Source organism: Equus quagga, chromosome 5, assembly GCF_021613505.1.
Source record: "Equus quagga isolate Etosha38 chromosome 5, UCLA_HA_Equagga_1.0, whole genome shotgun sequence".
NCBI classification, from domain to species: Eukaryota; Metazoa; Chordata; class Mammalia; order Perissodactyla; family Equidae; genus Equus; species Equus quagga.
The window spans coordinates 119715840-119739895 of NC_060271.1; the positions used below are offsets into that span (position 1 = coordinate 119715840).

Consider the following 24056-nt stretch of genomic DNA (forward strand, 5'->3'; position numbering starts at 1 on the left):
AATTCTATTTTTAGTTTTTTGAGGAACTGCCATAGTGTTTTCCACAGCAGCTGCACCATTTTACATTCCCACCAGCGATGCACAGGGGTTATAGAGTTTTAAATTTATTGCCATAAAATTAGATGTAATTTGACTTTATTCTTCTTTAAATCACTTCTATATTTGTAGTTATATCTCCTTTCTCATTCCTAATCTTTCAAACTTTGTCTCTTTCTTGTTCCCTAAAACCAACTAACAATAGATTTCATCTATGTTACTGGTTTTTATAAAGAAGTAGCCTTTGAATTTATTTATCTTTTCTAGTTTCTTGTCTGTTTTGTATTTTACTAATGTCAGCTTTTATTTTTATTGATTCTTTTTTCCAGTTTGTTTTGTGTTACTTTTCTATTTTTGTAAATGAATATCTAGTTCCTTCATTTTTCATGTTTCTTTAACAGTGAACACAATTAAAGTTATTCTCTTTTTGTTTATTACTACATAGTTCGTAATTCTCCTTCCTTTACTTTTCTTCTATTTTTTTTTTCTTTTGAGGAAGATTAGCCCTGAGCTAACATCTGCTGCCAATCCTCCTCTTTTTGCTGAGGAAGACTGGCCCTGAGCTAACATCTGTGCCCATCTTCCTCTACTTTATATGTGGGATGCCTACCACAGTATGGCTTGCCAAGCAGTGCCATGTCCACACCCAGGATCCGAACCGGTGAACCCCGGGCCACCAAAGCAGAATGTGTGAAATTAACCACTGTGCCATTGGGCTGGCCCCTCCTTCCTTTACCTTTTAATTTTTCTTTTTAAATTCACTTTAATCCCAGGGTTATCTCAGAATGTGTTTTTTCTAAGTAATTAAGGGATTTTTTTGGGAGGTTAAGGGATCCTTTTTTTATTATTTGTTTCTAATTTCATTGACATGTGATTGAGAAAATATGGCCTGTAAATTCGTGCTTTTTAAAATTTAAGGTTTTTCTTTCATGACAAATACTTGACTAATTTTGTAAATTATCCATGGACCTAAAATGTATATGCTGTATTTGCAAAGTTTATTAAATCAAGCTTACTGATTGCATTATTCAATTCTTCTGTGTCGTCATTAACTTTTTTCTATTATATCACCCAAATTCTGAGAGTGATGTACTGACGTCTTGCACTATGACTACAGTTTTATCCATTTGTCCTTGAATTTCTAATTTAGCTTTGTTGGTTTTCTGCATTCAGGCTCATAATTGTTATATCTTCTTCATAGATTCTACCTTTTTAAAGTCATCTGGCAATCTCTGACTTTTAATAGAATTTATGTTTAAATTTATTATAATAATTGCTATGCTTGATTTTATTCTGCCACTTTATTATTAAACTTTTTATTTTCACTTTTTCCTTTTATTTCCTTTGCTGGTTTTAAGTGGTTATCATTTCCATTTTTTCCCCTTGTTAATTTGGAAGTTCTCTTGTCCATTTCTTGAGTTTCATAATCATTTCTACATGAATGTACTACATTAGAACATTTCTACTAAATATAATCTATTTCCCCATAAGATTGTATTCCTTCCTCCCTTGTTTTCCCATGAAGGCACTCACCAATAAGGTAAGATCTTTACCACCTTCAACTCCTAGTTTTGCAAAGATAGTTTAGTACATTTAGTGCTTCATTATTATTCAGAATTCCCCTCAAAGTAATTTCTTACATTTTAAAAGTTCTTATTTAGCACTTACATTACACATTCCTGGTCTATCCTTACCCATTCAATTGTTTTTTATCCAATCAGTTTAATTCTACATATTTCGCAAAGTTTGTTGTTTACCACTGTTCCCTCTCCCTCTGTCTCTGTTCTGACATGTTATTTGGTTAGAGTCTTTATTCAAGTACTTACAGATAGGTAACGGGTGATGTGTCTCTGAATTCTTGCATATCCTTAAATATATTTTTGCCCTGACAAATGCAAAAACTTATCTATCTTAGCTAGGTGTAAGATGATTGGGTTGCAGTCTTTTTCTTCTAGTCAATAGATGCTAGCTTACTCTCGTCTAGCTTCCAGGATGCAGATAGAAACTTGACACCATTTTGATTTTTTTTTTCTTTTTGTAAGGAAGATTAGCCCTGAGCTAACATCTGCTGCCAATCCTCCTCTTTTTGCTGAGGAAGGCTGGCCCTGAGTTAACATCCGTGCCCATCTTCCTCTACTTCATATGTGGGACGCCTACCACAGCATGGCTTAGCCAAGTGGTGCCATGTCCGCACCCGGGATCTGAACCAGTGAACCCCAGGTCGCCGAAGCAGAACGTGTGCACTTAACTGCTGCACCACTGGGCGGGCCCCTGCCATTTTGATTTTTTACCCCTTTGTAGATAACTTATTCTTTCCACCTGGAAATTTGTAGAACTAGGAATTTTACAAAATATAGGTGTGTGTTTTTTTCTCATCAATCCATCCTTTACTTCAGCGAACCGTTTCAATTTGTAGAATCTGATCCAGTTTAGGAAAACTTTATTCTGTTACTTCTTGAACTACTGAGTCTTCTTCATCCATTCCTCTTCCTCCTTCTAAAGCTTCTATTCTTTTTTTTCTTGTTTTTAAGATTGGCACCTGAGCTAACATCTGTTGCCAATCTTTTTTTTCTTTTTCTTTTTCTTCTTCTCTCCAAAGCCTCCCAGTGCATAGATGTATATTCTATTTGTAGGTCCTTCTGGTTGTGCTATGTGGAAGGCCACCTCAGCATGGCTTGACGAGCAGTGCCACGTCCGTGCCCAGGATCTGAACCGGCGAAACCCTGGGCCACCAAAGTGGAGCACGCAAACTTCACCACTCGGCCCCAGGGCCGGCCCCTAAAACTTTTATTATTCTCATGGCAGGATCTCCAGAATTTATTCTCAAAGTTTCTCATCATTTTATGAATTTCCATCTCTTTTAAGCTTTTGTTCTGTTGCCTGAGATATTTCTTGACCCTAATCTCTTAAGCCACTAATTCAGGTCTCAACAATGACCATCTCCTTCAAAGCATCTACTGAATTGTTTAATTGGGAAATCTCTCTTTTTTTTTAATTCTACAAATATTTTTGTAGTACCCCTGAATCTTCTCAATTGCTTCTATTTTTTTCAAGTTTTCATCTGTTCTCTCCAGTTGCTCTATTTTGCTGGGCATTTATTCCATTTGTTCTGACAGATCTTGACTCTGTTGCTGGCTACCATTAGATAAGTTATTTTCATTGTTGGAATACCCTAAATTACCATGGCAGGCCCACAGATGGTGAAAGGGAAGTGGTCTCTACCTTTGTACGCTGGGGGTATATAAGGTGGCAAGAGGACCCCCTGCTTTTTTGACTCCCTGTACTTGCCCAATCTCAGGAGCAGGGAGGGCTCAGCCCACCTATTAAGCTCCATCTGAGCCTCCTGGGGGCTAGAGACCTGGCACACTCCCATGAGATATTCACCTTCCTACGAATCTCTACAAGTCAAGCTTTTTCCTGGGGTCCACTATTTTCCACTCCTTGTCCAAAAACTCTGATATTTTTCTTCAGATGCTTACCCAGACCAAGGGGTGAGGGTGGGGGAGAAGATGCCCTCTGGAGAATCCTCAGAGGAGAGGCATAAGCAGGGCCCTGAATGAGTAGGCTGTCTCTAGAAAGGAGAGAGAGAATATGACCTTAAGTGCCAGGCTTCTGAGTTTGGATCTTATTCTTTAGCTACCAGGGAGCCAGCAGCAGAGGTTTCCTGTCCTCCCTGGGACATGGTCCTTCTGAGACACCAGAATCTACCTACAAAAGTAGCAAGAAAGATCTATCACACAGGTTCCAGAAAAGGCCTCACATGGACCTTCTCTGAATACACTGTTGGCTTATGTCCCTTTCCTTGCAACGATGGCTTTGATATGGATGGCAACAGGAGGGACAGTGGCTGACAGGCATTTTTGTAAAACAGAAGGCCTTATAAAAATACATAACCCTCTTGGGGCCAGCCTGGTAGCACAGTGGTTAAGTTCGCGCATTCTGCTCCAGCACCCCAAGTTTGCTAGTTCAGATGCTGGGTGTGGACCTACACACCACTTGTCAAACCATGCTGCTGCAGCAGGCGTCCCACATACAAGGTAGCGGAAGATGGGCATGGATGTTAGCTCAGGGCCAGTATTACTCAGCAAAAGAGGAGGATTGGCAGCAGATGTTAGCTCAGGGTTAATCTTCCAAAAAAAAAAAAAAATATATATATATATATATATATATAACCTTCTTGCAAAAGGTGTACTCAGCAGAGGGATGTAAATAAAGAGAGAAAGAGGGTTTTGTAATTGATAGGAGAGACTGTTCCACAAAGCAGCCTGCCATACAGTAGAAAGAGCAAAGAGCCCTGGACAAGAACCCAGGAGATCCCAATTTGATTCCTGGCTCTGACACTCACCAGCTATGTGCCTCTTGAAATCAAACTAATCTTTCTATATTTCAGTTTCTTTTTAGTAAAGTGTTATGGAGACCAAATAAAAGAATGCATGTGAAGAGGTGATAAATTATACGCCACTGCTATATAATAAAAAAAAAGGTTACCTATGTTGTTTTTGCACAGGCACACACGTGTGTATTCTTCTAACCCAGTGGTTTCTAATCAGGAGCAATGTCTGGGGATAGTTTTTACAGTCACGACTGGATGGGGGTATTATTGGTATCTAGTGGCTGGAGACCGGGGATCCTGCTAAACCTCCTACAGTCTTTAAACATCCTGCAGACAGTACCGCAGTCTTTCACAACAAAGAAGGATCTATTCCAAAATGTCAAGAGTGCCAAAGTTGAGAAACCCTGATGTAGCCTTTTAACCAGTCAAAACTGCCTCATTGGGCAGCATCTTCCAGGGGCCTCTCTCTCATCCCCAGGAACGTCAAGAGGAAGCGCACAAGTGACAAGGACCCACAACTGCTTTTTACCTTCTCTCTTTTGCTAATGCTCCTCTCTTTTCTCTCAGCAGCACCCTGCTTGCCCACCGTATTCAAGCTGCCTGCCCACAGGAAGGGCAGGATGCCAGACCTGCAGCGTAAATGGGCTGAAAGGCTGCCCTGACTGGGCAGCGGACCGATCGCCCGTCGAGAGTTCAGTTCTAGTTTCCTAGAGTGGGGGAAGTTTTCTCTTCTCACAGTGAGAGCTGGAATCGCATTTCAAGCCAAACCGAAAGGAAGACTAGTTTCTAGAGGTTCAAAGGAGAAGAAAATCTGATTTGCTGTCAGTAACTTTGCACTTTCGACGGGAAGGAGAAGGAAGAGGGGGAGGGTTGGTTCTGCTCAGCCCCACCCCTTGGGCTGTCCATCGGAGTACAGCCGTCCATTGCTGTCGCGGCGGAGGCAGCACCAGGACTCCTCAGGGAGCGCAGGACAGTGCCTGGACCTGGAGCAGCGCAGGCGCCCGGCCAAGCAAGTAACTCACCCACACGTGCGCTGAGGAACAGGGTCGGGTGGGGGAGCCCAGCTCAGAGGGAGTGTAATTGGCCTCATGCTTTTCAGTGTTTTCCTGCTCCGCTGCATCCATCCCTGTACGGCCGCCCACACTCCACCCTGTCCCAATCTGTGTTCTCCGTGTGGGGTCTGTCTGGAGGCTGCAGGGACGTCGCAGGAAGGAGCTTGAGGGCGGGGGCAGGGGCGTTGGTGGGCAGACCTCCCCGAGACGGACCAGGGAGGCCCGTGGCCGGCAGGGGGCGCTGCAGCTTCTGTTGGGGCGCTGGGCTCCCCCAAGAACCCCGTGCTCCTTCCCTTGTTCTACCTTGTGTCCTCAGAGAGTGAGTATGTTAGCCGTGCACTTTGACAAGCCAGGAGGACCAGAAAACCTCTACCTAAAGGAGGTGGAGAAGCCGAGCCCAGGAGAGGGTGAAGTCCTCCTGAAGGTGGTGGCCAGCGCCCTGAACCGGGCGGACTTACTCCAGGTACCCAGGGGTCAGGCAGCAGGTCGGGCAGGGCAGGACTCCAGGGCCTTCGATAAACATTCACCAGAAAGATGAAGGAATGACCTGGGGCGCAGCCAGTAACACTCATCCTTAAGTGTGTGCAGAGTGTGTGCTGGGGGCTCTAAGGCAGAATCAGTTAGCCTCCTTTTACACAAAATACAGGGGTATTTGCAAAACAGAATCCACCCTGTGTTAACCCACAGTCCGGTCAGACTTTCAGATAAGAAGGGAGCTAACCATTTGTTGAGGGAATGTGTGTGTTAGGCTTTGCTCTATCTCATTAACTCCACGGGCAACCTTGTTCACCATTTTTATTCTACAGATAAAGAAACTGAGGGTCAGAGAGGTTTAGCAATACCCCAGGGCCACAATATTAGTAATGGGGGAGCTGTGACTCAAATTGAGGTCTTAGTGGCTCCAAAGTTTGCACTCTTTCCACTCGGAGAGTCCCAGAGCTGGCAGGGAGAAGTACTCTAAGAATTTTCTTTGGTCTGCTATTTGATGCACTAAACTGGGCCAGCTGCATTGGTTGGGGTAATTGAGAAATGTGCACCAGAATCACATGGGGCTCCATTTCAAAATAAGCATGGCCGGGACCCAGCATATGTACACTGAAAAAGCTCCTCAAATGTCCCGATGCACACTCTCTAGTTCAGTCCCTCTGGCCTAGTGAGTGAGTACAGAACCTGGCACTTGATACATGAGAACTATCGTTAAAGAGTAAACATTTTGTTCCTAGTCCGGCTACTAATTTACTTTGAGACCTTGAACAAGGCATTTTTCTGCCCAGGTCTGCGTTTCTCCATTTGTAAAACAAGGGGTTTATATGAAGTAAATAGCTAAAAACTCTACCAATTGTGACATCTACTGATTATGTGACCTACACTTTTTTTTTTTTTGAGGAAGATTAGCCCTGAGCTAACTGCTGCTGATCCTCCTCTTTTTGCTGAGGAAGACTGGCCCTGAGCTAACATCCGTGCCCATCTTCCTCTACTTTATATGTGGGACACCTACCACAGCATGGCGTGCCAAGCAGTGCCATGTCGGCACCTGGGATCCGAACCGGTGAACCCGGGGCCCCCGAAGCAGAACATGCGCACTTAACCGCTGCGCCACCAGGCCGGCATATACAGTCTCTTATTTACATAAAGCAAATGACCTCTCCTCTCTCTTTTCCTGACCACCAAAACCTGACTTCATCCTGAATTTTCTGAGAAAAAGAGAGGCTATGGGAAGAGGGCCAGGAACGGTGACAGATTTCTGATCATGCTCACCATTTACTGCACCCCTCTCTCTGCAGAGACAAGGCCAGTATGACCCACCCCCAGGAGCCAGCAGCATTCTGGGACTCGAGGCATCTGGATACGTGGTAGAGCTGGGGCCTGGCTGCCAAGGGCAATGGAAGATTGGGGACCCAGCCATGGCTCTACTGCCTGGCGGGGGCCAGGCTCAATATGTTACTATCCCTGAAGGGCTCCTCATGCCCATCCCGGCAGGACTGACCCTGCCCCAGGCTGCAGCTATCCCAGAGGTCTGGCTCACCGCCTTCCAGCTATTACATCTCTTGGGTGAGGAGGCCCCCCATGGTCACTCCATACAATGTGGCTCAATTCCTTCATGACTCAGCCACCTCAAAATCCAGCAGTCCTCCAGGGCAATTTTGACCTGGCCACCGAGCCCCAGTTAGCCCCAGCACCTCACCCTACTATACCACCAGTAGTATCAGGTCCTCATACCATTTTAGCAATGGCTTGATGTTGAGGCTGAAAATATGATTAGCAGATAGAAGGCCTGTGCACGTCATCACACTGTAGGCCCAGCAGTAGTCTCAGCTTCTCAAAGTCATGGTGAGCTTCTCTCTGGGAGCCCTAGTACAGCACAAAGTGCCAGTCAATCAACTCTTTTATTCTTCCCCAATCCCACTGAGGCCAGCCAAGAGCTCACATGACGGAGCCTAAGGAGACTTGGTCCCTCCCTTTAGGGAGTTCAGTGTAGTTGGAAAGACAACACATACTCAAGAATTAGACAACCATAGAGTTCAGAAGGGTGGCGCTGTCTCTAACTACAATAGAAGCTCAAGATGGGAAAAGCTGGTGTGGGCAAGGGTGGTCAGAGAGGGCTTTCTGGAAGAGAAGGTGGGTAGAGTTGTGATGGACAGAAGGCAGGCCAAAGTGGCCTAAGTAAGAGTGTCAAGGTGAGATCAGCTACTCTGCTCAGAAGTGAAGGATGACAATTATCATTTGTGAAAGATGAGACTAGGACTAGATTGGTGGTGGCCTTGAATGGCAGGCTGTGCGGACTTGATGCAAAAGCTAGTTGAGAACCACTTTACATTTTAAGGAGAAAGTGACATAAGGAGAGCTCCATTTTAGGAGGAGGAGCCTGGTGGCTGTGCATGGTACCTGGATCAGTGAGACTGGCTAGAGGCCAGTTTCAGACTGAAGAGGAACGGGCTCCAGGTGGTGACAGTGGAATGATGCTTATTCTTACTTATTCGGGTATAGGTCAGAGATGTGTGTTTTGCTATTATTTCATAGGTAAAACAGAGATTATGGATGTGGCTGCTAGTAACTGTTTCAAAAGTTGTTTCCCACTTTGACCAGAGGCAATAAGACAAAATAAGAACTGTCAATATGTTCTCTTAAGAGAGCAAGAGATTTGGCATGTGGTGGTCCCAGGGCCGGGTGATCGTGGTAGAATATGCCTGAGTGGAGAATGTGTAGCAGTTGCACAGTAAAGAGGATGGTTCCTGTACTTTCTATCACAGGAAACGTTCAGGCTGGAGACACTGTGCTAATCCATGCAGGATCAAGTGGCGTGGGCACAGCTGCCATCCAACTCACTCGGATAGCAGGAGCTACTCCTCTGGTCACAGCTGGCTCCCAGCACAAGCTTCAGATGGCAGAAAAGCTCGGAGCAGCTGCTGGATTCAATTACAAAGAAGAGGATTTTTCTGAAGCAACACTGAAATTCACTAAAGGTAAACAACAGCTTCTGCAGCTCAGCAGAAATTTCAGAGATGATTAAATAAAATCCTCACCAGCCTCAAGGGTGCCGGTGCTTTGGATCTGTCTTGCCTCTGCTAAATGCACAACAGCTACCCTGGCCAAATTCTAATGCTCTGGCGTTTGACCACTGGAGATAGGCAGGCAGTCTTTAGGACTAAAATGGTTTCCATGTGCATTCTTGTAACTAATATTATTCATACACATCTTAGAAACTGGATAATCACACAGAGTTGGCTTGGAATTACCTAGGACCTCTTCTTCCCAACCAGCCGCTCTACAGTGAATTAACAGGAGGCATGGGGCAGACACCAGTTCGGAGCTGGTCATAGTAGGGTTGGGGTGGTAGCTCCCTAAATGCGTGAGTAGATGTGCATGCTTCTGTATTCCGAAGCCAAATCTGTATATTTTTGGCTCATCCTTTCCATTTTCCCACCGAAGTCAAAAAAGGGAGATGAAACCAAAGCTAGCAAAGCTACGATTCAGACAACCCAGTTCAGACACTTCATAACTTGGATGTGAACAATTGCCTGCCCTGTAGCTTGGTGGGGGGGAGCTCCTCTGTTCTGTTCTCACTCATGCCTGGGTGCCAGTGGGTTCTCTACTTAGGGGTCAGGGGAAATACCAGATCATGGTGTTGCCCCATTTCCCTCTTGGTGTGGCTAGGGATCATAAAAGATGAACTACAGCACACATAGACAATAGAGTTCAGCTCCCCAAACTCCATTTACAACAATGTTTCTACAAACGATGTTTCTAGTTCCAAACTGTAGATTTACCAGTTGCACCTGTATTTATTTATACCCATATATCCACAAATATACCATGGAATCTTATTTTACACCAAGCTTTCTGTGTCTGACTAGCATTACAAATCTGTGTTTCATGTGTAAGGCGCTGGAGTCAACATTATTCTAGACTGCATAGGCGGATCCTACTGGGAGAAAAATGTCACCTGCTTGGCTCTTGATGGTCGCTGGGTTCTCTATGGTCTGATGGGAGGAGCTAACATCAGTGGGCCTCTGTTTTCAAAGCTGTTTTTTAAACGAGGAAGTCTGATCACCAGTCGGCTGAGATGTAGGGACAAAAAGGTGAGTGATGAGTGAAAAAAAACATGTTATTTAACTATTACCCAGGAAAGTATGATTCCTTTATATCACCCTGAGAAAGGAGTATCTGTCACATCTTAAGTTAGGGAGCCTATGTAGAAATCTGCCCCCTTGTGGATAAATGGGTAACCCAATTTCACAGAACTAATGAAAATTAGTCAATAGAAGCCTCAACATCTTGGCAAGAGCATAGCTAATACTTTATATATTATTTAAACTTTCTAACAGAAGGAACAAAGCCTTGACACATTAGGAAATATTTCTAATAGTTCCAAGACTTTGTTTTCAAAGGCAGAACTCTTCTCAGTGTGCTAAGACAGCCTCTTAGGTAAATAAGGTTAGGATGCCTCTACCTTCAACAGATTATATGTTCCTGAAATCTCTGTATGGCATTCTAGCAGGCACTAGCTTTGGCAATGTTTCCCAAAATAGGGTTTCACACCTGCTAGGGGATAGCAGAGCTTAAACATCCCTTTTGAACTGAGCCTTTGTAAATCCTGTCTGTGGCTGCCTCCTGCTTGAAGCCTTTATTTTAAAAAACAGTCCTTCGGCCGCTGTCATTGATGCTATTTTGTTGCAGGCTTCAGTCTTTTTTTTTCTTCCTTTTAAGATCGGCCCCTGAGCTAACATCTGTTGTCGACCTTCTTTTTTCTTCTTCTTCTCCTACTCCCCAAAGCCTCCCAGTATACAGTTGTATATTCTAGTTGTAGGTCCTTCTGGCTCTGCTATGCAGGAGGCTACCTCGCCTGGCTTGATGAGTAGTGCTAGGTGGGAACCCAGCATCCCAACGGGGGAAACTCTGGGCAGCCAACCAGAGGGCCCAAACTTAACCTTCAGGCACCGGCGGGCCACCAGGCTTCGGTCTTTATCTGGTACAGAACAGAGGTTACATATTTGGGGATATACACATACATGCTGATGGTGAAGTGGTTAGGTTCCCTGTGTGCTTTTCAGATGTGTACACGTTTCAGAGCACAATGGCCAAGCAGGATGGGGAGTGGCAAGGTAAGGTATCTGCCTGGGCTGATGGTCTCCTTTTCCTTCTTTTAGTACAAGCAAATGCTGGTGAAGGCTTTCACAGAACAAATTCTGCCCCACTTCTCCACCGAGGGCCCCCAACGTCTACTGCCGGTTCTGGACAGAGTCTTCCCCGTGACTGAAATCCAAGAGGCCCATGCGCACATGGAGACTAACAAGAACGTGGGCAAGATCGTCCTGGAGCTGCCCCAGTGAAGGACGAGGAGGCAGTACAGGACACGGCTACCTCAGGCCTTCCCAGAGCAAACGTGGAGAAAACTCACTGTGCGCGGCCAAGAGGCCGGGTGTTGCTCCGGGCCCGCGTGTAACCCACGGGTCCCCCCCCACCCCCGGCCTCGTCACATGATGCGTGCAAAGCCGGGCTAAGGAAATAAAAGAGAGAGTGGATTTGAAAGCCGGTGGCCGGCTCACTATGGCGGCCCCAGCGCGCGGACCGAGGCCGCCCGGGCGGGGCTGAGGTGGGCGTCGGGGCGGGCGTCGCCGCGAGGGTTACAGGAGAGGCCCGATGAGCTGATGCTCCACTTTCGGGGCTGCGCCGAGGCCGCAGGGGTTACGGATAGGATACACAGTGGGCCACCACATAACCAGCCAGAAGGCTGTAGGGCTGCATTGCGCGCTGAAAGAGGATGCGGCCCACCCCCAACTCCCTCGCACCAGCCGCGGTCGCCGCGGTCCCACGTCCCACGCCAGGCCCCGCCCTCTCCCGCAACTCACCTGGGCACATCCCCGCCGCGCCCGCTCTCCTCAGGCCCCGCCCCCTCCGGCCAGCTTCCTCTGCTCGCGGCCACCCGGCCGGAACACCTCCCCTTCTGAAGGCCAGGCCCCGCCTTTTCCGGTCCAGAGCTCGGAAGCGGCTGGGACCCTTGACTTTCTACCTTCCGGCCTGCGTTTTACCTCAGTCTCGTTGTGCCCGGAGTCTTTCCAAAAGAAAGTATACGTCAGCACGTCTCGGCGTGAGACGGCGACATTCCGACGCGTTAGAAAGCTTCCGGCGGAGGCTGGACGTTGGTGTCCCGTATCTGACACCTTGTTGCGCTCGAAGCTGAGCGAGCTCCGGAGGTGTTCGGAGGAATTCCAGTATTTGCTGCGGTAACCTCATCAGCCCGCCGAGATGGCGATGCAAGCGGCCAAGAGGGCGAATGTGAGTATCGAGGCTTCTGCCGAGGACGGGGAGGACTTCGCTGCTGGGCTTTCTCAGCGGCGTGGATCTGAGCATTCTCGCCCCTCCCCGGCCCCCAGGGCGGGGACGCCGAGCATCTACTATCCTATCCCAGGGGATTCCATCCCGGCCCGTCCTTATGGATGTGCTCCTTGAGCCACACTTCCGCCCTGCCCCTTTGGAGAGTTCCTTCAGTCTCTAGCCTAGTGTCAGTGATACTGTTAGCCTGAGCTTTTGTTGCTTGACCGCACTTAGGACCTGGCGTCGGGATCTTCTGCTCGCTGCAAAGTCAATAGCACAGATGAGTCCCCAGTAAATAATAGTTCACAGGCAACTAGAGCCTCGGATTCTCCTCGGATCATGCAGCTTTTTGGATCTTCATTAATGTTTTAGTTCAACATATTTTTGAGCACCTACCATGTACCAGACTTGCGAGATAGGAATCAATTCATCAGTTATATTTATTGAACACTTGCTATACGCCAGACACTAGTCTACGTTTTGGGGATTCTACAGTGGATAAAGCAAAAATCCTTCTGCTTAACATTCTAGTGTTAGAGTGGGGAATTATAGAAACATAAAAGAAATTGTGTCAAGAAAGAGTGGTCAACTGTAAGACGCTGAGAGGTATAGTAAGATAAAGATGGATAATTGGCCATGGTGAGATGGAGAATTTTGGTAACCTTGATGATGGTCATTTCGGTGGATGAAAACTTGGTTGCAGTGGGATGAAAAGAGTGTGGAAGTTGGGAAAATGGAGACAGCTCTTTCCACAGGTTTTCACGTAAATAGCAAGTAGAGAAATTGGATGATAGTTGAGTTTTTTTCTTTTTTAAGATGTGTGATTTGGTGTATTCATATGCCATTGGGAATGATCCAGTAGAGTGGAGAAACTGATGATATGGGAGAAAGATGGGTTAAGTTCAGGAGTGAAGTTTCGAGTAGGTGAAGGGTGGCATAGTAATGAGAGGGAAAGTGGTGGATATGGCTGAATGTAGATTGGTGGGTTTAGTGATACAAATATAAGTCACTTAACATTTGGTTATATCTATTTTCTCTAAGAAGCAGGAGCGAAGGTCATCTCCTAGGATGGGCAGGCAAGACGATACAGTCCAACTTGGATGTTAGAGGGAGTGGTGGTAAGGTTTGAGGAGAGAAGACGAAGTGTGATACAGTGTCTTGCAGGGTGAGAAAGCAGATTTACTAGAGAAGTCTATTAAGATTGTCAGTGTTGATCATCTGCTTGAACTTAATCTTGAATCTTAAAATCTAAAACTTTATTGTACTTATTTGCTTGCCATTTGTCACCACCACTAGTTTGAGGGCAGAGGATAAGTGTCTTAGTCTTTCATTTATACAACACTTAGATTAATGCCTGAAATCGTTGCCAGTGTAATAGTTATTAAGTGCATTAATGTCCAGTATGAAATTGAATATGTTAATCAGGAGCACAGGAGTGAAATCTGGACAAGCAGTACATGTTTCAGAATCATCAACTTACTGTAGAAACCATGTGTGTGGTTAAGAGACCAAAAAGTACAGAGTTACAGGAAGTATACAGAGAGTCAAGAAAAGAAGTCTGAAGATAAAACGATGTGGAAGAGCATATTTTAATGGCAAAGATGACTGAGAAGAACTAGCCAGAAAGTTAGAAGGAAGCCAAGGAAATAGTGTCAAGAATAGTCGAGAAGGTAATAGTCAAGTGTCAGAAGCATCGGAGAAGTTAAGTATGATGAGAATTGAGCACTGCAATTAAAAGGTCTTAGGGAGCAAAAGCACTTGAGCGGAGTGCTGGGGCTGGGGTGGAAGCTAGATTGTGGTAGGTTGATCATTGTCAATCTACACTTCCTCTTCCCCAATGCTTGACTGAAAAAAAAAAAAGCAAGATAGGATAATAAGTAGGAAGCCAATAAGTCCAGGGAAAGCAGACACCTTGTCTTTTTTTCCTTCACTGTGTAATCCTAATACCTAGCCTGGTGTATACATAAAGAAGGCACTCAGTAAATATTTGTTGAATGAATGAATGAATGAATGAAGAGGAATCCAAATAAGTATTTTTGTGTGTGTGTAAGGATTGGCAGGACATAAGCAACTGCTCACTTGAGGAGTAGAAGAAAGCCAGTGGTGAGGGAAAGGCTGTAAATTCTAGAGAGGAGATTGTTGATGGAACACATTCCTGAGAAGACCAGAGAAGAGTCATCAGCGGGAGTTTTATTGTCTAGCAAACAGGAACAGCTCCCTTTGTTCTTTCCCCTCACAAGTCTGAGGCACTAAGGACTTTTAAATGAGGCTGGAAATCCTTGTTGAGCTGTAGGATTGAAAGGCTGGGTGGTATAGGAGCCCCTTTCTTAGTGCCTACAACTAGTCTTCCCTCAAACCAGTGCTCAGTTGCTTTTCCACAGAGCATGCCATTTTCAGTAATATCAGATTATAATTCTTATTCCTGGCTTTTTTTATTATATATTATTTTCTTGTGTATCATTGAGATTTTTTTTTAAGCTGTAGCACTCCTGCCCCTTATTATAATGACAATACATCTGTCTCATTTTAGATTCGACTTCCACCTGAAGTAAACCGGATTTTGTATATAAGAAATTTGCCATACAAAATCACAGCTGAAGAAATGTATGATATATTTGGAAAATATGGACCTATTCGTCAAATCAGAGTGTGAGTCTTACTGAGACTTGAAATGTCATTTAAAGAAAATGATTGCGTAATCTATAATCTCAGCATTATAGCTGACAGTGGGGCCACCATGTCTGGCTTCACAGGCTGTGCAGGGTGGCAGCCCTAAGCAAAAGCCTAGAGACTAACAGATTGAAATCAGGGAAATGAGATTTTTTTTTGTAGGGAAAAATACCTACTGAGGCCCTCGTGATCCAGCTCGCGGAGAGCCAAAAGCAGTAGTTGAGAAATTATAGAGAGCATGAAGTAGTGGTCAGTGGTTTCAGGGGAATGGATGGGAAGAGAAAGAACTAAGATTTATTGCATACCCACTATTTGTAAAGTCAAGTACTATACTATGTTTTTTATATGTGTTAAGTTGAATTTTCTCAGTAGTCTTCACTGTCTCCTTTACTGACTCCAGAGTTTCTGGATAAACTGAGGTAAAGGGTATAAAAGCAACTGAGAAAAATGACTTTTTTCAACTCTTGCTTTCTATTGAAGATTTTAAAGTGTAGAGGGAAATAATTACAAAAAGAATTCATGTTTAAATTTAATGTCAAGATTGGGTTTCATACCTTCAAATGATATTTATTGAACACCTACTAAATGCCATTTGTTGTAATAGGTACTTTTATTTGCATCACCAACACTACAGCCCTGTGTGGAGGTGATACTGTGTCTGTTATACGGGTGAGACTACCAAAGCCCAGAGATTAAAAGTACGTTTCTAGCTTCACACAGCTAGTTAGTGATAAAATCTTCTGATTCTCAATTGAATTGCTACACAGTACCACAGCTGCTATCACTCTAACTAGTATAAATGGGCTGATTACCTGAAAGTCCATCTGAGGATTTCTAAGGTTTTTATTTTTAGTTGGACTATCTCTCTATTAATAAATTTTCTTTTATGACCTGAGAGCTCCTTCTTGGCTTTTAGAACTCTGTGAGATCTTGAGGACTCTCCTTGTGAATGATCACTGTTCCTCCAAAAAGTAAACCAAGAGCTGGAAATAGATCATCGTTGGTACTCTAATGGAGATGAAAATGAAGCCTTAGAGACCATTGTCCTTTTTAGGAAGTCTCAGTCCTTCCAGTATTGGGTAAAAGCTTTGGACCTTTTCCACAGAAGAATACACACAGCATTTTGTCTATGATTACAGGGGGTACATGGACTCTAGGTTAAGAAACCCTGTTCTAGACGTACAAGAAGGTGTACAGAAGATTCCCTGATTTGGGGATCAGGAGACAAGATCTTCTTAAGGCCCTATTACTAGCCATGTGACCCTAGACACATTGCCTGGCTTTTTTGGTTTTCTGTTTCCTCACATGTAAAATAATCTAGATGGACAGCACCTTTCAGCTTTTAACATGGAGGTAGCATGATAAATTTACTGGATTGGTTATAAGACCTCAATACTCAAGGGGTACCTGCCAGACATGTGAAACTGGGCAAAATGTTTAACCCCTCTGGACTACAATTATCTATGAAACACAATCTCCCGAAAAGAATTTTTGTGAGGATCAAATTAGACTGCCTGTGAAAACACTTCGTCATTGAGTATTTCCTTCCTAGTGTGCTAGCCACCCCTTCTCTTTGCTCTCATAGCACCTTCTATGAACATCTCTTCTTGGTGTTCACTTACGGTTTTGCTGTCATCTGTGTACTCACTTCTCTCTCCTGCCAGCCTGTGAGCTTCTCCAGGGCAGGTACCATATATTGTTTTTGCTTTGTGTTGACAACTCCTGTGCCTGATACATGTTAAGCACCCAATGTGTATAAGTAAATGAATAATGTAGAAAATGCTAGTGTAGTTGTGATTAACTTATCAAAGTATTACAAAATTTATTGATAGTTCACAATTAAGAGATGCCTGCATCAGTGAAGTTAGAGGATGTTTCAGAAAGCCAAGACAAAAGGACAGTGATAAAACCGTGGCATCTTTAGAAGAGTGTAGAGAAGCTCAGAGCCTTTGTACTTGCAGTTCCTCCGTCTGGAATGGTTTTCACCTGGCTCATCTCATATCTGGCTCCTCATTCTTAGGTCTCAGCTTCAGTGTCAGAGAGGCTTTCCTTGACCAGCCTATCTCAAGTAGCCCCCTGTCCTCCCATTAATCTCTGTCACTCAAAAGAGTATGGAGGATGTTAATAATGATCATAAAAACACAGTGTCAGAAAAAAGACAGTGGCAGAAATAATTGTACTATCGCTAAGGGTGCCAGAGTAAAACTAAAGCCCCAAATGTAAAAAAAAAAAAGTCTTCATCACTGCTCTCTACTTCCTTTATAATATTTCTCATGAACTATAATTATCTTATATTTATTATTTAATGTCTTTCTCCTGCTCGAATAAAGCTCCTTGAAGGGGAAGACTGATGCTTGTCTTTTTTCACTATTGTATTTCCAATGCCTATCACATAGAAAGAACACAATATATATTTGTTGAATAAATTCATAAAAGTTTGTTGTGCAGAAACTTGGGTCTAAATTATAGATAGAGAAAGAGGTGTTTTCTCTTCCATAGGTGTGATCATGCTTTATAGCATACTTGGCACCTAGCACCAGGGTGACTGACCTTCCCAGTTTGCCAGGACCAAGGGGTTGTCTGGGGTCATGGACTTTTCAGTGCTAAAACCTGGACAGTCTTGGGCAAACTGGGATGATTGGTCTCCTCACCTGGCATGTAGTGGACACTCGGTGCTTTGAACTTTTTAAAGCCCTTCCATGCTTGTTACTTCTTTTAATTCTTAAAACCACATGTAAAGGAGGGCAGGTGATAGAGCCTGATGTTACTGTTTGACACCTGAAGCAACTGAAGCCCAGAGAGGTTAAGTAACATGATTAGGTTTTCTTATTCCTACTCTAATCTAACCACCGATGGAGAAAATAATGTTGGCTCTGTGCCTAACATTTAGTAAGTACCAAGTACATGCTTTGAAAAATTAAAATTACAATGTGGTTCTTAAGATATTAGGTTGATAATTATGGGCTAGGCCACTTAAGATGGAGAGTCTTTAAAATGGGGTTAGTGCCCATCCCTGTTCTACTTTCTGAGAAGATGCAAGAGGAAGAGAGATGCTTTTGTTTTGTTTTGTTAGCTTCCTGGAGAAAAAATGTGTGAGAGAATGGATAGGAGAAAGTGGATCTCCACCCTTCAGATGCTTATTAGCACTTGCTGTATGCATAGCACTGTGGGAGTAAAATGAAATATAAGACTGTATTTCCCTTAAGGCAGTTAAAATCTTGTTAAGTTTTTTTTGTTTTTATTCCAAAGAGAAAATTAGGTAGACTTTTGGGGGAAATCTTTGGGACAATGTTTTTTCCTTTGGGTAGTCCCCAAGTTTCATACCTAATGCATTCTTGAAAATGATTAAAAGTTAAATGTCTGAGAGAACAATACTTAGGAATACTAAGTGCTATTCCCAGAGAGTAAAATGTAAAATGCCTCATCAGGCCCATGCAGCCTGACAAAGTGAGAGCATTCAATGACACTGGCACCCTCCAACCAGCCCAGCACCCTATACCTATCCATTCCTCTTTTATAGGAAGCACAGGCTCTTGGCTGGGACCCAAGACTGCAGGCTCATTCTAGATCAAATCTAGGCAGGTGCCTCCCCGTCTCATGGGCCTATTGCCTTTCCTTAACCCTATGCAGGGACTATGGCAGACGGAGTGTCAGCCCACAGTCTTAAGCCTTATGCCACACTTGCGCTGTGTGGCTGGAACACAGATGGAAGCAAGGGGTCCATGTTTATCATATCACAGCATAAGTTGAGTGGGTCCTGTGCCTATTGTCCTCACAAGCACATGGCCATCTGCTGCCTGCAGTTTGTTGCTCCTCACACTTCCCTTCCTCCTCCCCTAATGGAAGCTGGTGAGGTGAGGAGAGCATGTGGCAAGAAACACCTACCCAAGAAGCAGCCCCATATCTGAGCAAAGTCCAGCTTCCGCTTCCAGCTGCCTTCCAGCATTCTACTCTGGCTCGCAGATAACTACACCCACAAGTACACTTCCACCACAGTCTCTCCAGAAGCCCAGTCCTTTTCCCCAGCCAAATGGAGCTGTGTAATGCATGAGAGCGCAGACTGTATTAAAAATGAATGTATGAAAGTAGGGGGCTGACTATATTGCATTTTAAAAAGGCAAAGAACCTAAGAAAAGTGGATGAAACTACATTAACTCTCTCTTTATATTAGAAGACATCCTTTCCTGACCATAAAAGATGATGGTTGACTGTTTTCTTACATATATGTTATTTATAATTTTACCATATTCCTGGTAGGGGCTTCCTTCCCACCCCACCCCCCAAAGACACAAAATAGGTTTTATTTCTATGTATTTGATAAACTGTTATCAAATATTGCCTAGAAACATTTATTTCCTACATTGATGGAGATCTTGCCCTTTAAGAATTTTAGGGTTGAAAAAGAAAATCTAAATTTTTAGAAACAAGGGCCTAGTTTCTAGGTTATAGTGTGGTAAATAAAGTATTGGTTCTGTTGCATAAATGCACAGTAAGAAAAAACCCATTCTAGACATTGCTAACTAATAAGAACCATCACTCCTGGGACCGGCCCAGTGGCACAGCGGTTAAGTGCACACGTTCTGCTTCGGTGGCCCGGGGTTCGCCAGTTCGGAACCACTTGACATGACACCACTTGGCAAGCCATGCTGTGGTAGGTGTCCCACATATAAAGTGGGCACAGATGTTAGCTCAGGGCCAGTCTTCCTCAGCAAAAAGGGGAGGATTGGCAGCAGATGTTAGTTCAGGGCTAATCTTCCTCAAAAAAAAAAAAAGAACCATCATTCCTAAGTACTGTACTTTTCAGTGTGAAACTGAAGATTGGTTCTTAGTATGTGAAGTAGGAAAGTAGAACAGTAACATGAAGACGGAAGGTTCAAGCTAGTCTTTGCTGCTGTTGCTTTAGGAGCTGTATTAGTATTCTTGATATAACAGTAAGTCTAACCTGTAGCCATTTAACTTAAAATGAAAACAAAAATTACCTAATTCAAGGAATTACAGGCTTATCCAGCATACCTATCCATAATGTTTATTTCCTTTAATAGTTTTCAGGTAAATGTGTATTTTAATTAAGTCTGATTCAACTCTTCAGGGGAAACACACCTGAAACTAGAGGAACAGCTTATGTGGTCTATGAAGACATCTTTGATGCCAAGAATGCGTGTGATCACCTGTCAGGATTCAATGTGTGTAACAGATACCTCGTGGTTTTGTACTATAATGCCAACAGGGTAAGTATCGCGATGGTTTCGTCACTCGGGGATCCCATGTAAGAATTAGTGTAGAACTGTACCATTAGGGGAGATGTGTACTCAGTTCTACGTAGTGCTGTTGGTGAAATTCATTTGACTGCAGATCAGTAACTGTTAACTTTGGTGCTTACCACTTTCAGGCATTTCAGAAGATGGACACAAAGAAGAAGGAAGAACAGTTGAAGCTTCTCAAGGAGAAATATGGCATCAACACAGATCCACCAAAGTAAAAGTTTTCTGCATTTTCATTTTGGACTAAGACCCATGAGTGGCAACCACTTACCCTTTTTATGTTTTTAATTAATACTGAATATTGTGATTTTTTATTTGAGATTCAAAATGACCTGCTTGAAACTTTGATATATGTTAGAATATATTATGTTAATAAACCTGTAGCTTACTGTAAAACATGCCAGTGTTTTCTCTTGAACTTTCCCTTCCTGTTTGATACCAGAAAAAAAAAAAAAAAACCCAACGATTGAACCATATCAAGAATTGTTCAGTGGTAGGTGGTCCTAAAGACTGAGCTTCTTGAGGACAGGGACCTTTTTGTATTCTTAATGCCTTCACTGTCCAGTCCAAGTGCTGAGCCATCAAAGGAACTTGTTAGAGTATTGTCATTTATTGACTGTCTATTAATAATGAAATCTTCATAACAAGTCAGTGAAGGTAGGTATCTCCATTTTGCAGATAAAGAAACCAAAGCTTATCACGTTGTTTGAATGAATAAAAGGCCTACATAAAAAGTTGCTGTAACGTCAACCAGGTATTAACTACAAGAGTACATTTGAATAATACTGCTTTACCGTTAACAAAACACCTTTGTCAATATGGCTACCCTTGTCCTTAGAACAGAAGTCTGTTTGAGAAATGGCCATTCAGATGACAGCACATTGTTAGAAATTTGAGAGCAAGCTGCTTGGGTAGTGGTGTTCGTTGTTATGTGTCTAAGATTATATTTATGTAGTCTTTCCCTTTAGTTAATAAGTGTCTGTGTATATTTTGGACGTTAGGTCATAGTATATCTTTGCCATAAATAAAATACTTAATGCTGCTTCTTATAATCATGACCTCCCATGGCATGGAAATAGTATGGTTATTGCCACATTCATCATAGCTTGGCAGCTTGGAGGAAATAGCTATAATTTTCTTTTTATAGTTTAGGCATGGGCCAAATGGAAAAACATGGACTAATTGTTTTATATATAACTATAACCCAAAATTAATTTGAAGAGTACAAGCACTGAATCATTTAAATGGACAAAGAGCATCTATTCTACTTTTAAATGCATTTAGCTTCGAAATCTAGCATTACTTTAACAAAATAGGGTATTTTATATTTTTGTACTGTTTTCTCAAAGCCTACTATTGAAAAGGAAGAAGTAATTGTCTTATTTATTAATTACGTCTGAGTGCTTTTTGAAAGCACTGTAAAAGAGTAGAAAGAGTCATTTCTAAGAAGGGCAGGCACATGACAAAGGAGCCACGGCTGTAATTTTCTTGTGAATGATTTTATGAATTCTTTTTAAATTTTGTAACGCACAGTGTGCCTTTAATATTTACAAATGTAAAAAGAATTTCCTAAAAGACTTTTTTTGTAAGGGGAAAACAAATTAGAGTTTCTTATAGTGTGCTTTGTCTAGATGGCAGACTGGCTTGCCTCTAGTATAGTTGTTTTAAATTAATAAGGGGAAATTCCCTCTATTGACAGTTATGGCCAGTCCATCATTTGAATTAATATATCTGTTAGGTGAATTTCTTGACCTAAACTTGAGTTTGAAAAATGCCCTCTTGGGGCTGGCCCTGTGGCCTAGTGGTTAAGTTGAGTGCACTCCTCTTCAGCAGCCTCGGCTCTCGGGTTCAGATCCCAGGTGCAGACCTGCGCCCCTCCTCAGCCATGCTATGCCGGCAATCCACATAAAATAGAGGAAGATTGGCACAGATGTTAGCTCAGGGCTAATCTTCCTCAGCAAAAACAAAAAAACCCTCTAATTGTTCAGAAATTTTGTAACCTATCTCAAGTTACAAGAACTTTAATTCAGTGGGAAAATATTGAGCACCTACTACTTGCCAGTCTGTGTGTACTAAGATGCTGAGGACACAGGATTGGTCCTCTGCACCAGATATCTAAGGCTCGTTTTTCAAACTGCTTTTAAGAGTACAGGGGATGATGGGACCAGCCTGGTGGCATAGCTGTTAAGTTTGCACATTCTGCTTTGGTGGCCCGGGGTTTGCCGGTTCGCATCCCAGGTGCAGATCTATGCACCGCTTATCAAGTCATGCTGTGGCAGGCATCCCATATATAAAGTAGAGGAAGATGGGCACAGACGTTAGCTCAGGGCCAGTCTTCCTCCAAAAAAAAAAAAAAGTACAGGGGATGATTGTATCCACGTGCATGTGTGTGCATACACATGTGTGCCAGAGCTGCTTTACATTCATCCAGGTTAAATTTGACTTTCTAAGAAAATACTTTGTTTGAATAAAGAATTCATTGACTGAAAGTTTAAAAATGACTGATAGGAATGACACAGATCTCATCATCACTCTCCTGCTTAACAGCTTTCATTAGCTCTCACAGGACAGTGTCCAGACTCTTTAGCATCCTGCTTCATAATTTTCTGCGTGATCTTTTAAGAGTGCCAGTAAAAGAGGGCCTGCAAAGCCTACCGTATGCTCTCCAGTTGCTAGCCAGTAGGTATTTGCTTTTTTTTTAATTGAATGTCTCCTGTTACCACCTAGGCTATAAATACTCTAGACTGAGATCCATAATGGGCACCTAAAATGGTCATTGGTGCCATGTTTAATTATCCTAGTGGTGTCACAGCAGAAAACATGAATATGTCTTTTATACAGGCTGAGTTCTGAGAAATTATAATAGACATGTGTCATCGAAGAAAGGTGGGAACCAAGACATTCTGAAGGAAATACCCCAGAAAGGAATGAGTGCTGGTCTGGTCCCATGATAGAGGTGAGCCCAGGAACTGAGTGATTAACAGCAAAGCAGCCCCTTTCTCATTTCACTGTTTGCGTCTTAAAGCACTGCCTCTTCATTAACTCCTCAATCCTCAGCAGAGGAATACAGCCAGGACTTCTTAAAGATACAAGGGGTAGATGAAATAGCCAAAGTGATGTGGCCCTGAATCATACATATGACATCATGTGACATGCATCAATGAGTCTATGAAGGAAACTAACAGCACCTGTTACTAGCCCCTCACTCCTCAATCTTGAAACAACTCCAAGTCATCACTGAGAATAACCCTGACTATGGCTAAGAGCTTTTCTCACCTATACCAACTTAAAGAAAAATCTCTTAGCCACACTGCCCCAGGCTCCTTTGACATACACACAACCCACAATAGTAAGTGGCTGATTTTAAAACCTAACTGAGAATTCCCATGAGTTACAGTAAATGTAGATGAAAATAAGCAGTACATGTGGAAACAAGTTCAGAATCACGTTCTTATGAGAAGTAATTGCCCAATGTAAGTTAGACTAAATCTAGATGAAACTAAGCTGTATATGCGGAAACAAGCTCAGAATCACACATTTCTTTTCAAAAGTTAACTTCTAGTGTGAGTTAGTGTATGGCTCCAAGGTCTAACACACCTTCATTTGTTCAGACGTGCAAAGTGTTCCTATGGAAGAGGGGAGTTCGTCCCTCTTAGTCTAAGTCCAAACAGAGATTGCAGGATCCATCACATAAAGTGCTCCAATCCCACATTTGATTGCGAGGCTGTGGGATTTGAACACACTATATTCCTTCAGTTATTCAGAGAATTCTAAACCTGAGATGAGTAGCAAGTAATACCTCCTGGCTACTTGGAAGGTTCCTTTCCACTCTTTTTCCCCAAGGGCAACTTGCGTATGTGGTGCTTAAAGCACTTCCTACCTACAATA

The 24056-nt window shown here is 43.2% G+C and overlaps 3 protein-coding genes across 3 annotated transcripts in view; 2 read left to right on the forward strand and 1 right to left on the reverse strand.

The window, feature by feature from the left end:
* FAM228B (family with sequence similarity 228 member B) overlaps nt 1-11796 on the reverse strand; it is a 74288-nt gene extending 62492 nt beyond the window's left edge. Inside the window, exon 1 of the mRNA XM_046662506.1 lies at nt 11772-11796. Coding sequence (XP_046518462.1) covers nt 11772-11781 — 10 coding nt within the window. The 5' untranslated portion in view covers nt 11782-11796. The remainder of the gene's footprint in view (nt 1-11771) is intronic.
* Nucleotides 4941-11383, forward strand: LOC124239964 (quinone oxidoreductase PIG3). Its single transcript, XM_046662505.1, has 6 exons — nt 4941-5382; nt 5738-5884; nt 7206-7473; nt 8673-8885; nt 9805-10001; nt 11070-11383. Exons 2-6 carry the CDS (start codon nt 5747-5749, stop codon nt 11250-11252), a joined length of 999 nt encoding a protein of 332 aa, XP_046518461.1. The 5' UTR covers nt 4941-5382; nt 5738-5746; the 3' UTR covers nt 11253-11383.
* A 103-nt stretch (nt 11797-11899) lies between the features above and the next one.
* SF3B6 (splicing factor 3b subunit 6) lies at nt 11900-20564 on the forward strand. Its single transcript, XM_046662512.1, has 4 exons — nt 11900-12198; nt 14768-14886; nt 19997-20135; nt 20297-20564. Exons 1-4 carry the CDS (start codon nt 12169-12171, stop codon nt 20384-20386), a joined length of 378 nt encoding a protein of 125 aa, XP_046518468.1. The 5' UTR covers nt 11900-12168; the 3' UTR covers nt 20387-20564.
* Nucleotides 20565-24056: the final 3492 nt, after the last annotated feature.